Source organism: Phalacrocorax carbo, chromosome 17 (genome assembly GCF_963921805.1).
Source record: "Phalacrocorax carbo chromosome 17, bPhaCar2.1, whole genome shotgun sequence".
In the NCBI taxonomy this organism is placed as follows: domain Eukaryota; kingdom Metazoa; phylum Chordata; class Aves; order Suliformes; family Phalacrocoracidae; genus Phalacrocorax; species Phalacrocorax carbo.
Genome location: NC_087529.1, coordinates 13,374,478 through 13,388,431, shown reverse-complemented (window position 1 = coordinate 13,388,431; position 13,954 = coordinate 13,374,478). Strand labels below are relative to the sequence as shown.

At 53.9% G+C, this 13,954-nt stretch overlaps 2 protein-coding genes across 2 annotated transcripts in view; one reads left to right on the top strand and one right to left on the bottom strand.

Annotated features, from left to right (window-relative positions):
* LOC104049951 (E3 ubiquitin-protein ligase TRIM39-like) overlaps positions 1 to 4,908 on the top strand; it is a 5,599-nt gene extending 691 nt beyond the window's left edge. The window contains exons 2-6 of the mRNA XM_064467623.1: positions 643 to 738; positions 2,411 to 2,641; positions 2,779 to 2,801; positions 3,279 to 3,391; positions 3,954 to 4,908. Coding sequence (XP_064323693.1) covers positions 643 to 738; positions 2,411 to 2,641; positions 2,779 to 2,801; positions 3,279 to 3,391; positions 3,954 to 4,525 — 1,035 coding nt within the window. The 3' untranslated portion in view covers positions 4,526 to 4,908. The remainder of the gene's footprint in view (positions 1 to 642; positions 739 to 2,410; positions 2,642 to 2,778; positions 2,802 to 3,278; positions 3,392 to 3,953) is intronic.
* Positions 4,909 to 11,399: 6,491 nt separating this feature from the next.
* LOC104043175 (C-C motif chemokine 4 homolog) lies at positions 11,400 to 12,745 on the bottom strand. The gene is made up of 3 exons (XM_009502755.2): positions 12,594 to 12,745; positions 12,134 to 12,248; positions 11,400 to 11,825 (listed from the first exon to the last, which is right to left on the bottom strand). Exons 1-3 carry the CDS (start codon positions 12,661 to 12,663, stop codon positions 11,738 to 11,740), a joined length of 273 nt encoding a protein of 90 aa, XP_009501050.2. The 5' UTR covers positions 12,664 to 12,745; the 3' UTR covers positions 11,400 to 11,737.
* Between the last annotated feature and the right edge of the window lie 1,209 nt (positions 12,746 to 13,954).

Genomic DNA, 13,954 nt, shown 5'->3' with positions numbered 1-13,954 from the left:
CACCCTGGGCACGCTGGCGCTGGGGGTATCGGCCGCTGGAACCCCACCGCCCCTCTCCCAACAGCCCTGGTGGCACCGACGGGAAAGCAGAGGAGGGGGTTGCAGAGACGGTGGCACCCACCTAGCTGCTCTTATTGCAGGGATGAGGCTGGACCTGTTGGCTCCCAAATTATGGAGGCACCCAGGCTCATCCCAGTCCACCCGGGTGCACAGAGCCAGTCTGGCTCCCTGCACTGCCACGACCCCCCTGGAGAAGGAGCGGTGGTGGGTCCTGCCCTGGGGATGTTTCACCTAGGTGGAGGGGTGCACCCAAACCCCACGTCCCAGCAACACTCCTGGCAGCATGCCTCCAGCTGCTCCGCGCCCTGGCATTGCGGGGAGCAGTCACTTTGTTCTCCAAAACCTAAATAGTGAGAAATATATGGGGAAAACCCGAGGAGCGTGGAGAGGGTTAATGCTGCGAGTGGAGTGAAGAGCACAGCTGCCGGGTTTGGGTGCCAGGGCTGGCACCGCCTGGTGTGGGGTCACAGTCCCCTTGCCGCAGGCTGGCACGGGCGGTCCCGGGGCAGAGGGCACCCGGCCGGACTGCGGCACTTGGCAGGTGCTGCTGGGGTCAGCTCAGCCTGTTTCTTCTCCTTTCAGGTCAAACTCCAGAAATCCCTGGAGCATCTTTCAAAGGAAGTGGAGGGCGTGAAGAAGTATGAGTCAACAGAAAGGATGAAAACGCAGGAGTGCAAGGCAGGTGCCTGGCTTAATTCTTAAAGAATGAGCTTCAGAGATATCAGCAGTTATGATCTTGTCTGGGGCCATGAATTTGGCATAGTCCTCACAGTAGGAGATGTCCTCGTGTCCTGCTGTTGTATGGAGGACTGGCGCTGGAAACCAGGCTTGGTGACTGTGTGAGGCTCTATAAAGAAATTTAAAAGGTTTGCAAAGAAATGCTTTGCAAATAACAGCACACCAGCTCCACCAAAACCACAGGAGCTTGTGTGCTGGTTAAATAAATAGACACCAGTTGTTTTGTATTTGCCTTTTGTTTTACAATGTGTGCTTGAGTTACAAGCCAGGCATGATCTATATGTAAGCTCTGCTTCACAGCAGTAGGAACTAGAAGTGTTTTCATTAGAAAAAAACATAAACTGAATTACTCCACCTTGCACCTCTGCCTGACTCCAGGCAGGTCTGGGGAGATACGACACCAGCAAAGGAGCTGCAGTTCACATCCCCCCGGGGTGGAGGCTGGAAAGTAAAAGTAACTGCAGAAAAGGAAACGAAACTGCTGGAGCGAGTTATCCAGCCCTGAGCTAGGGTTGGTGATTAATCAGCTTTAGCGGGGAAAACAGGTTTCTCCGGACTCCCGTGGTTATTTGCTCAGCTCCCCAGCCTGCCCGCTGCAGCCCAGCCAAGGGGGTGGCAGGTTTCTGGGGTGCCCCTGCGTGCCCAGCATCCCCCTCGGGGCCGGGGTGGGGCAGGGATGTAGGCTGTGAAAGACCCGTGTCACTCTCGCCCAGCCGGCCTGAGTCAGGGCTCCAGGGCTGCGGCTCAGCTGCCTCTGGCTTCCCGCCCGCCAGCAGCAAGTTGCGCTTTTTTGGTAAACCGGAAAAAATGCCCTTTGTGAGCAGTGGCGGGGAAGTGGCTGTGACTCTCCTGGCTTATCAAGCCTTCATGAGTCAGGTCCATGAAATCATGTGCTTGGACAGAAAAATAAGTGCAGTTTAGTTTCCTTCCGTTTATCTTCTTCATTTTGAGGTTTCATAGTCCTAGCTAACAGCAATGTGCTTTCCTGGTGCTTCAAGTTTTGAGCAAAGTGACAATTTTTAGGGCTCAGGCGAAAAACCTTAAAGCACTGGCAGACCCTGCCTGTTGCTGGCTGTAGTGAGAGCTCTCAGACACCCAGGGAGTTCTCCCTGGCTCCCCCTTTCCATCCGTCCCCAGCCCTGGGGCTTTTTCCACCTCTTTCCCATTGCTGTTGTTTTTTCCAGACATGGAGCATTTCCTCCAGGCTGCCTGAGTAGCAGGTTAGCCTGAATCTAGCTGGAGGCATGAGTTGCACCACATCTAATAAAAACCTGCCCAGACACCTGATGGCATCTCCTTGCAGCCCAGCAGTGCCCCCCCAATCCCCCCATGCTGCACCAAGACATCATTAGACATCTGAGGTCCAGCTGAGCAGAAGTGCCCCGGGCAAAGTCCTACTGCTGGTAAACTGAGGATGTTGAGTGGGAACTCAGGCGAGATGAAAGCACAGCAGTTAGCCTCTGGCTGTTTTTTTTTAAATAAATGCGCTTATCAAAAAAATGCAGTGGTTTCCCAGGGCCTGATGCTGGACGTGGATGCTGAGAATCTGGCTCTGTCTTGGCTGCCTGGCCAACGTTGCCTTGCTTCACCGTGTGTATCTTCTTATTTCAAGGAGATGGTGAAAAAGAAACGGGAGAGGATTGTGAGCGAGTTTGGGAAGCTGCATCGGCTGCTGGCTGACGAGGAGAAGCTGCTGCTCCAGAAGCTGGAGGAAGAGGAGAAGCGGATTCTGCTGATGATCAATGAAAACCTGGCCAAGTTGGTGGAGCAGAAGTCCTTGCTGGAGGAGATGATCTTGGAGATAAAGGAGAAGACCCAGCAGCCAGCTGATGGGCTGCTCAAGGTCAGGCTATGCCACCAGCCCCAGTAACTCAGCCCCAATGCCTTTGCTCTCTGGGTGGGTGGCTGGGGCCAGGCTGGCTGGTGGGCACAAGGATCTGGAGCCCCACACGCAGAATGGTTTTTCTCTTCTCCTTCTAGGACATGAAAAGCATCCTGAGCAGGTAGGTACCCGTTCTCATTCCTCCGACCATCCTGGCTGCCTCCAGGCTCTAAGTGAGATGTCCCTGTCCTCCCTGCCCAGTGTCTGGTTTGGTCCTCTCTGCGGCTGACAAAGGAGGGACTGAGACCAGTGGGGGCTGGAGAAGAGACTCCATCCTCTTCTTTCAGGGCCCCGGAGCCAAGGTCTTTCCTGGCCTTGTGGTGTGTGAGGCACGTCCCCCTCCAAAGGGACACGCTGCCCGGCTGGCCTTGCTCCTTCCTTCCCAGGGACTGGCAGTGCCGCTCCCCTCATCGTTTAGCTCTGGTCCCATTGGGCTTGCCAATAAGCAAGCAGTTATCCCTAGTGCTCTTCAGAGCCAAAGAGCTCAAGGGAGGAGATGCATCTGTGCAGCCAACAGAAAGGCATTAAACCCCTCCAAGAGGAGACCGGCCGTGCTGTGGGCTCTGGACACAGCCCAGAGGCATCGCTCTCCTTTCAGGTGCGAGGGGGTAAAGTTCCAGTCCCCCAAGGCTGTGTCCGTGACCCTCAAGGAAAACTACAGCATCCCTGAGCGCTGCCTGGGCATGAGGGACATGCTGAAGAAGTTCAAAGGTAAGGAGGCTGCTTTTGTGACAGCTCCTGGCATGTTTGGGCTCCACATCACACTCCCCTCCAATACCCTGGGGCACAGGGAGGTTTCTTCAACAAGCTTTGTTCAGCTGGCCGGCGTTTGTGGGACTGATGAGTTCAGGCTGGTTTCAGGATGGGGAGACCTTCCTCATTCTGGTCTTGGATGGGATGTGATGTGACCCTGAAGCCTAGGAGGTCACTCAGGAGTTTCAGGCTTCATGTTGCCCATGAACTGTTACTTTCAGTGTTGGCTGTTTCTGAAGCTATGCCAGGGGCTGCGGAGCCTCCCTCATTCTCTTCCTGCTCTGCAGCTAGATGCCAAGTATTTTGATGTGGTTTATGGTTAGCATGATTTCTGTATTGCACTTCCCCACTGCCGGGCAGTGCTGGGGGCTGTGCAAAACCACTCACACAAGCAACTAAATGTGGGAGGTAGGAAGATCTGGAAGAGCCCAGCATCCAGGTTGCAAGCACCCACCCGCTCATGTCCATGCCTGCAGACCCCTTAAGCCCTGTCTGTCCTTCCACCCTTCTCTCGCTCCAGTGGATGTGACTCTGGACCCCGAGACAGCGCACCCCGAGCTCACCCTGTCTGAGGACCGCAAGAGTGTGTGGCGCGGGAGCAAGAAGCTGCTTCTGTCCCTCTTTGACAACCCCAAGAGGTTCAGCACCACTCCAGTGGTGCTGGGGAGTCAGCTGTTCTTCTCAGGCCGCTGCTACTGGGAGGTGCAGGTGGGAGACAAGCCCGAGTGGGGCTTGGGGCTGTGCAGGGAGTCTGCCAGCAGGAAAGGCAACGTCATCTTCTCCCCAAAAAATGGCTACTGGGTGCTGCGGCTGCAAAATGGGGGGAACTATGAGGCCCTCACCTCACCTGTTTCCTCTCTGCCCCTGAGTGTGAGACCCCGGCGCATCGGGATCTTCCTGGACTACGAGGCAGGAGAAATCTCCTTTTACAACGTGAGCGACCACTCCCACATTTACACCTTCGCCGACAAGTTTTCAGGGAACCTCCGGCCTCTCTTCTTCCTGGGTGCCTTTTTGGGGGGCAGAAATGTAGAGCCCTTGGTGATCTCCTGGCTCAGGGACACGCAGGGGACGGGGTGCGTTGTCCTGTGACAGCAGCTGCCCTGGCTTCTCACTGATGGGCAGAGACCTGGGAGCCTGAGCAGCTCCTCCTGTGAGCGGGACAGGACTGGGGAAATAGCTGTGTGCCTTGGTGAGCATCATGGCAGGGCCCCTGTGAGCTCCTGGCTGCTGGGGGTGACCTGCCAGGTGTGATGCCCACTGCATGCCATGCCCATGCTGGGAAGGGTGCTTTGCAGCAGAGATGTGCCACAACCCATTGTGCTGCCAGTGGTCACAGGGGACCTGGCTGACCACCGCTGCCCCAGTGCTCATCTCACGGGCTGCTGGAGAAGGGCGCGCACCCAGCCTGCTGCGTAGTGCTGATTTTGGTGTGAATTGTACTGGAACAAGGCAATAAAGTGTTGATTTGGGGAGCTTTGTGCGGTTAACAGCGTGGTTTTGTGGTGTGTCCATCCCTGCTCATTAGCCCCAGCTAATTTGCAGCCTCTCAGAGGGCAAAGGGTGCTGCTGGATCTGGTCCTCTCCAGCCCAGAGAGGATCCTCAGGAGACCCCTCTGTGACATGAGTGGGACACTACAGCAAGCCAGGCACCCAGCAGCCAGGGATTTGGGAGCGGCAGCTGCCTGTGTAGTTGGCTGTACTTGAGCCTCGCAGTGCTGGGGCCCGGGGCGACGGCAAGGGGACATCTGTATGGGCGAGGGTGCTGCACTGCCTGGTGGCTCCTGGGCTGCTCTCTCTTGTCCCTTAGAAGGGAGATGAAGTCCAGTTTGGTACGTCCAGCCCCTCCACCTCCCCTCACAAGCCCTGTGGATGGGAAATCTCCGAGCATGGGAAGCTGTGCATTGCACACCCCAGGATGGGGTCACTTCGGGGGCTGCAAAACCCAAGGAAAGAAAAATAACCCAGCCTCTGCTGATGTCTCCAAAGGTCACCTTTGGTCTCTCCATCCCCTGGGACGTCCCTTCTCCTCCAGGCTTTACTGCTGCCCCAGCCTCTTGCCTCCAACAGTCTGCCACTATGTTGCTAGAGGAAAAGCTCTGAGGTCCTTAAGCTCAGCCGTGGCGTCAGTAGGTCCTACCCATCTAAACCAAAGTGCCTGTGGTCCACAGGGCCAGGAGGCAGGAGACACTGCCCTGGAGGCAGAGAGGATGGAGGTGATGCCAGCAGCAGTAGACTGCCAGCTGGAGCGGCTGCCGAGCATGCCCTTCAGACAAAAATAGTGAAGCTGCTTAATTTAAAGACAGATTCAGTTCAAATAAAATGAGGTTTGATAAAGCATGGTCTTAAATGCTCAGCACAATTTCTCTGGGGATGTCCTAGATGGTGCTTTAGGAGTCTCCTAGTGAAAACAGATTCTGGACCTGAGATAGCAGTTCCTCTTGGCTGAGTTTTGTTGCGTTTTGGGGGGTCCCACCCTCCTCCCTTCAGCTGCAGGCTCTTTTTTTGGAGGCTGCATGGCAGAGAGAGGAGACCAGCTAGAAGAGCCCAGTCCCAGCTCTGCCATGTCCCAGTAAGGAGAAGGGCAATGGGTCTTGGTGGGCTCTGCAGCTCATTGACCTCTGTGGATATCTTACAGAGGGAGTTTATGGAGCCTGAGAAGGTAAGAAAGGACATGAACCTTGAGGTCTTGACAGAGGGCTGGAAGCAGAGGCTGTTGGCGGGGGGAGTGGTGAGGACAGCCAGGTGCATGGTGACAGCTGGGAAGGGACCAGGCTAAATGTCACTGAGCCATGGGCAGGAGGCGGTGATGGAATGGAAACAGTCCAGGAAGCAAGAGTGATCTGACCATGGTAAGGTGACAGATGAGTGGCACTTGCTGCGACACCAGAGGGACGAAGTGTGTTTCCAGAAGAGGGAGGAGGAAATGCAACAGCTCAGAGACCTTGCAAAGAGGGGGGAGAGATGAATGAGCGGAAAGGAAGTGGACTCACCCTGATGCAGCATCCACAGCATTCCTAGAAATCAAGAATCTGCCTCTCCCAGGAAGGAGAATAAAACTTGAAGGCATGAGGCAGCTCTGAATATGCTATAAAATTTTCCATCTAGTGGACTCTCAGCATCAACTGCAACTAAGGAACTGCTCTGGGCAGATACCATTCTTACCATTCTGCCCTGAGATGCCCAGACTGGTTGGCAACAGGCAGCTAGAGAATAGCCAGGAGCACTGGGACCTGGCTTTTAGAGCTCCCTGCTGACTTAAAGCTAAAGCTGTTCCTAAAGCAATTTGCAAGCAGCTTGTCTAAGTCATGAGGAGTCGAGCTTGCCCCTGTCGCTGGTGAAAATGCATTTATTGCCTGGCTCTGGCCTCCACACAGATTCTGCCCAGCAAGGGCCAGGTCCTGCTTGGACCGCTCCCCCCAGCCGCAAGGGGTGGCTGCCTGGCACAGGGCGGTCTGACCTGAGCTTGTCGGTCTTCACGCAAGTGCTCCTGCTCCCCGGCTGCCCAGCTCCCAGCAAGCTGGTAGCCCTCACACGGCGTCATAAGGTTATTTATTACCAAAGGGGCTGACCTGTATGTGTCAGGCTAATCACAGTCACACCATTTCCATTTGATTTTCATATACTGAAGGAAGATGGGCATATACATATGCACATATGTAAATTTTGCAGGGACATTCTGGGTTGAGACAGTGTCTTGCTGTGGTGGGTCCTAGGACTGATCTGCTCAAGGTGTCTGATTTTACAGAAGGCAGCAATCCCTCTGGATGCCACGTCTGGCAGAACAGTCATGGGTTGAGGTTGGGTGATCAGGGAGCTGGTTTTCTGGCAATCAGTAGATTAATGTCACATTTTTAGGCTTTAGGTCCTGTGGCAGTTTGGTCACCCAGAGGTGCTGACTGTGCCCCCGTTAAGATTCTCAACAGCAAAAATTACAGACCTGCAGTTATGGAAATGTGTTTTCTCAGCAAATGTTAACATCTTGCTTTCTCTCTAGTACAGTGGAAAATGTTTTGTCATCTTAGGGGGATGTGAATAGTTGTCTGCGCCTTTCTAAGAACAGCGCAGAAATGTCTTTTCGAGTCTTCATTGCCACTTCTGCCTACTGTTGGCCATTACAGGGAAGGTGATAGCCAGGCACCATTTCTAGCATAATATTTCTGTGTCTTCTTCAGCCCTGGAAGTCTGGGATATATTTGCTGCTTTAGGAAAACACTCCTTTTGTATGCAGCATGCAAAAGCATCCACTTCTACATGCCTTTTTCTTTTTTGGGTGCTGGTCCCCCAGAAGAGACATGGTCCCCCATCTTGATGTGTCTGGGAAGAGCCGTTTCGGGTGGAGGACTGAGCCTCCCCTCCCTGCAGCGAGCTGGGGCCCCGGTGCCTGAGATGGTGAGGAAGGCACAGAGCTGGCACTTCTGAGCACACGGGCATTTTGCCTTCACGGTGTCTAATTCCTCTCTGAAAAAGTGGAGATGTAAAAGCTGTCAGACCACCATGACCCTTGATTGCCATCAGTCTGTATCTCCATCAGCACAGTCCAGCTCCTTCTCTGCAATGCCAGACTCCGACCTCCAACTCCCCTGGCCGCCGTTATACCTGAAAATGCCTATGGACACACCAGGGTGATATAAAAAACAAATACATAGAGCTGCACGTGTATATTATAGTAACGATGTTATTCTTATCACAGTAATGATTTTATTTTTGTTCACAGCTAGGCTTCCCAGGGCTTTCATGGAAAATACTTACTTTTATATACATTGCACAAACTATTCAGTAAATACCACACTGGTTTCAGGATGAGTCTCTTTTTGGTAGTTTACAAATTCTGAAGACCTTGGCACCATTGCTCTTGTCTCGGTCTGAATCCAGAGGAAACCACTTGCAAGCCACTGTCCTCTTGGGTCCCAGCTTCCTCTTTCTCTGCATCTGCTGCCTCCAGCTTAGTGCCCTCCGCTTCTTGCATTCACCTACCCCATCCCCAGTGGGTGATCCTTGAGCACCCCTGAGGCTGTTTCTGGGAGGGATGAGCATCACGATTAGCCCTGAGACCCGAGCACGAGCACTGGGGCATCCCGGGGCTCCTCCGAGGGCTGCACAGTGTGCGGGTTTTCTTGCATCGCTCGGCTCTAGCAGCAAGGTCAGCTTCAAACAGCTGCCTCAATGTATATGTGTCATGGTTCAGGTCCAGTCAGCAGCTAAACACCACGCAGCCGCTCGCTCACTGCCCCCCGCCCCATTGATCACACACCGGTGGTTTGGTTGTTGCTGGGCAGCGCTTGTGCTAGTCAAGGGCTTCTCCAGCTCCCCAGGCTCTGCCGGGGGCACGAGCAGCCGGGAGGGGAGGGGGCACAGCCAGAGAGGGGATTCACACTGGCCAAAGGGACATTCCATATCATGTAACGTCATGCCCAGTAGGTTACTGGGAGGGGCTGGCGGGGGAGGGAGGCAGCAATCGCGGCTCGGGGACGGGCAGCATCAGTTGGCAGGTGGTGAGCGGTTGTGTCTCTTGTGTTTCTGGTTTTTTCCCTTTTTCCCTTTTCCTTTTTATTATATTATCATTATTGTTATTATTATAATAATCAATATTATTAAAATTATTATTTTAATATAATTATTAAACTGTTCTTATCTCAACCCACAAGTTTTTTTCTTTTGCTCTTCCGATTCCCTCCCCCGTCCCGCAGAGGTGGGGGGCAGTGAGCGAGCGGCTGCGGGGTGTTTAGTTGCCGACTGGGGCTGAACCACGACAGTGTGTTATCAACATTGTTTTCGTACTAAGTCCAAAGCACAGCACTAGGCCAGCTACAGTGAAGAAAATTAACTCTATCCCAGCTAAAACCACGACAGCATGGCAAATATATCCCCTGCTCTGGGCAGGGTAATCCCTGGGTGCAGATTTGAGCTAATGGTGACACGGGTGCTGCAGCCCCTGCCTGCCTGTCCCTTCTCAGGGCCACCTTCCTGCACTCCGCCGTCTCGTTTGCAAAACGTGGCAGCTCTAAAGATTGCCAGGGATGCTTTCTCCATGCACACAGTGCTGCCTGTGGGCCTGGGAGGCATCTGCCAGCTTGCTGAAAGCTGCTAGCTGCCTTTGCCTTGCTCGTGCAGGCTTCGTTCACACCTCTGTGCCTGGGGATGTGATTAACGAGCACGCTGTATTCCTCACATGCACTTTGAGGGCTCCTCTGAGCTGTCACACGTAGGTGGGTGTAAGATTGAGAAAGACACGGGCAATTCAGGACTCCCTGCAGGCTCCCAGAATAGCGGTGAGGAGTTAGCTGAGGTACCCGGGGTAGGTGTCTGCCGTGGGTGGCTTGAGTGCGACCCGGATTGTTAAGGGCATTGGCACATGGGGGTGTTTGCAACAGGCTGGAACAGTGCACAGGCTGGGTGGTGCTCCCTGGATGAGCTCCCGATATTCCCTGGAGCGAGGGCAGCCCCGGGCACTCAGCTTTGGCCCAATCTGTCCTCAGGGTGAAGCTCCAGCACGCAGGTATGGAGCTGGCCGGTACCCAAGGGCCAAGGTACCCTCACTTCCAGCTTGGCCCTGCTCCCAGAGCTGGCCCTGGGGCATGCAGTGCCTGGGGAGTCAGAGCTGTGACCAAAGCCCCTGCCCTCACACGCAGGAGCAGCTCACTGTCACCGAGGCACGGCTGTCTGTGCCAGCACCCGCCTGAGCCACACAGCCATGGGCTCCGTCCCAGCAGCTCCTCGGGGAGTGGGGCTGGGGTCCCGCTCACTGGCACAGCTCTCCATTTCACCCCTCCTCCTCCTCAGATGCTATTTTAAGCTGGGTGCAGTCAGCACTGTAGTGGGATGACGGATGGGGTTCATGCCACCCCGTGGGCTGAGGAGCTGGGGGCTGCAGTTCCTGAAGTGACAAGGCTCCTGACATAACTGATACACTCCTTCCTCCCCCAAATGCACCCACGTCCCCCTGGTCCCTTCCAGCCCCACCTGAGGCTTCTCTTGCTGCACAGTTCCTGCCCAGCCTCTGCCCTCTGCCTTGTCATCTTCACTCCATCCCCAGGAGCCCCCTTCCTGCCTTGCTACCCCGTGTTTCACTGATGTTCATGTCCGTCCTCCCAAATTCAGTAAGTCACTTGGGTGGGGTGCACTGAATCTCTGACCTAAGCCTTTTTCCTTGGGCTGCCCTACAGGCACCAGAGGTCCAGGCAGGAGGAACCCAGACCCTCGTTGTTCACCCAACAGTGCATGTTGAGAGCTGATCAGAGCCATCTAAACGCCATCAGTGGTGTGGGCTCCATCGCCTTCAGCTCTGGTGGGAGACCGGCCCCAGGGCTGCAGCGGAGATGTCTCCTCGCAGGGGCAGATCCTGCCCTGGGGCTGGGGTCTGGCAGGGACGTTGCTGGGGGACGCTGCATCGCTGGACAGGCATCTCTGGACAGGCATCTCCAGAGATGGGCAGGTTTTGGAGACATGGAGAAAAAGCACCTTTTCTCATAAAAGGGACACATCTGCTAAGCCTCATGTCCCAGCTAAATGAAAGCTTAATGAAAGATTTCTAAAAATCTTGTAGTGATACATATTTTTTCCATTCTCAGCTCTGGGAATAGATGATCCATTTCAGCTGCAGCTCTCAGAAAGCTTTCCCTGAAAAAGCCAGCATGTTAAATTACAGCCCCTAAAGGTAATATTTTAATTTACTATAATGGGGCCAGCGATGGAATTTAACTAGCTGCCAGCAGTCAGTCATAATGAGCAGTGCTTAAATACCTTATAAAAACAGTGAGCCAAGCTACCTGAATGTAATCTATGCCCTTCTCACACCTCTTCCTTCATGATTTTTCTCTTCTTATTTTGCAAAACAGCACATTTGGATAGGGCAAGCTTGTGGGGGTTTTGGCAGTGTCGAAAAGGGAATAAAGAACATGTTGCCACTATTATAATTTCAGCTATTGTCATCGCAAAGGGTTGTAACAGAGGCAAAGACAGAAAGTTCCTACAAAAATATTTATTTCTCAAAATTTGAATTAAATATTACATAAAAATTTACAATTAATTAAATACAGAAAATATAACCTGGTCATGAGTCTTCATTTTAAAAAAATAACTATTAAATAATATTCTTATTTGTCTGGAGTGGAGTTATTGCACCCGATCCCTCCCCTATACAAAATTAAACAGCAAAACACTAAAGTCAGATTCTGGAACATTTTCAGTTTCCTAACTAGCTTTAAATGACATTGAAGCATTTCCAAGGGAGCCCACAGCTAGCCGTGGCGTGCTCGTCCGGGCAGCCGAGGGACGCAGGGTGGCAGGGTCTGCCCCGGGACCTCAGTTCAGCTCCAGCTCACTCACGTACTGCTGGACCCAGTCTTGCTCGGGGTTGGCGCAGACTTCACGGCCCTTCTTCGTGATAAACCTGTGGGGTGCGAAGAGGTAAGTTTTTGCATGGAGGGGAACCCTGCCCCAAACCCGGCCTCCCGCAGGGACCAGCAGAAGTTGGGCATGCAGCACATCATGCCCATCACATCAGCAGTGGTGGAGCAGGACCGGTGCGAGCCCCCTGTGCGCTGAGCCCATGGAGCATCACCTTGCACCCCTTGGTCCCTCATCCCTCCTGTCCCCAGGGCCAGCCTCCATCCCCTGTCTTCTGAAAAGGCATCTTTCCCTCTCTGGATCCTCAGCCCAAGGGGTGAGCCCACCACCACCCTGGAGGAGAGGACTTACACAACGGCCGCCTGGGAGCACAGGCTGTTGGTCTCATAGTACTCTACCACAAAGCTGCGGGGCAGCTGCCGGGAGGTGTAGGTGAAGCAGCAGGAGGTCGGCGGGTCGGAGCCAACTGTGAAGGGCAAAGGCGGTTGTCAGCAGTGGCAAAGGATGGGGGGCAGGGACAGGGAGCTGGGACCACAGACCCCTGGGTCTGCGGAGTGGAAAGGATATAAAGGAGGAAGAGGAAAAAATGGGGTCTTTTTTCTCCTTCCTTTGATTTTTTCCCTTCTGGGTTGTCCCTGAGCTGGTGCTGACACAGCCCATGCTTTGCTTTGAGCTGTGCCTTTCCCATGGCATGAGAGCCCCAATGGCCCTGGAGCACCCCAGGGGTGGAAGGCCTGCAGAAGGGACCCCATTCCAGCAGCGACATCTCTCCTGTCCCCATTTAGGAAGGAGGGGGAAAGCCTGGACTTACTTGGCGCAGCAGAGGTCTGGTAGCAGAAGGCAGCGATGAGAACGGCAAGGGCAGCCACAGAGATCTTCATGTCAGCTGAGAAGTGGTGGCCAAAGCTCAAGCAGGCAAGTGGAGCTTGAAAACCTCTTTTCTGTCCAATGCTGAGACAGTCAGCAGCTCCCCAATTTATAGGGTGAGGATGTCCGTGCAGTGGCTTGCGTAGGCATGGTGGAATTTCCCCCAGAGGAGAGGCTGCTCACGGTGCAGTCTCGTGGTGGAACAGAGCGGCATCTTCAGCCCTAGAAGGGTGAAACTCTCCCCTCGATTCAGAGCCTCCCCAGTGACACAGGATGTGAAACAGTCACCATTGCTATTTCTGCTTCTTTCGTGCATATCCCTTCGTAAGAAGTTCCCCTGTGGAGGTTCCTGCATTTGTCAACAGGCCCCTATTACCCAACCTGCTCGGAGGCAAGAGCGTGTCCTTCCAAGAACTGTGCAAATGGGCTGAAGAGCATGGATGGGATGAGGCCGGCTAGGGAAAAAGGGGCTGAGGTCTCCTCTACTGTGAACTGTTTCCCTCCCACATCTGCACAGCCTGTGCTGCTCCAGTAGCAGTACCATCACCAGTGGGCTCCATGTCCTGGCCATGCTTCACGTAGTTGGAGAGGACTCAGGGTGAGTCCTGCAGCTGTGGCGGCACCGCAGGTAGCAGCACAGGTAGTGATGGGAATGAAGTAAAGGTCCTGAAAGCTGTAGCACTTGAGTTTCCACCTCAGTTTAAGGGAAGGGAGAGCTGAGATGGGGCATTATGTCCTGGAGGTGCCTGCGGCACTCCAGGTCCCAAAAGAAGACCCTAAATGACCAATTTAGATTAGACAGTTAAATTTCAAGGGCTACTGATAGGTGAGGTTTATCATTGCTAGGCACGGAGATGCAGAGAGCCAAAAGAAGTTTGGAGATGTTGACTGTCACACTGATGATGAAGCAGGAGGGGCTCCAGGAGCAGGGTAAGGAAGAAGACACCGCTTCTGAAGACCAGGAGCTGCAGGATGAGGGTATGGGCAGAAACTGGGATGTCTGGGCAGAAAAGAGTATCCCATCTCAGCAGAAGAGAGAAAACTGTAATGACCAAAGACAAGGAGGAATTACCGTGTTGTATGGGAGAGAGTAAGAGCTCACAGCTCTCTGAGGGCTGGGCAAGGGCTGTGGCCAGGGATGTGTCACTGGGAAGAAGACAGCAGCCTCCATATGGACTGCCATGGGGGTTTACCAACCACCTCTCTGTTGCTGAGGAGGAGGAGAGTGAAGGCCTGGCAGGGAGGCAATGGATGGTCTGGGAAGAGCTGAGGGCTGTCCAGCTGTAACGAGATGTTCCTAGAAGG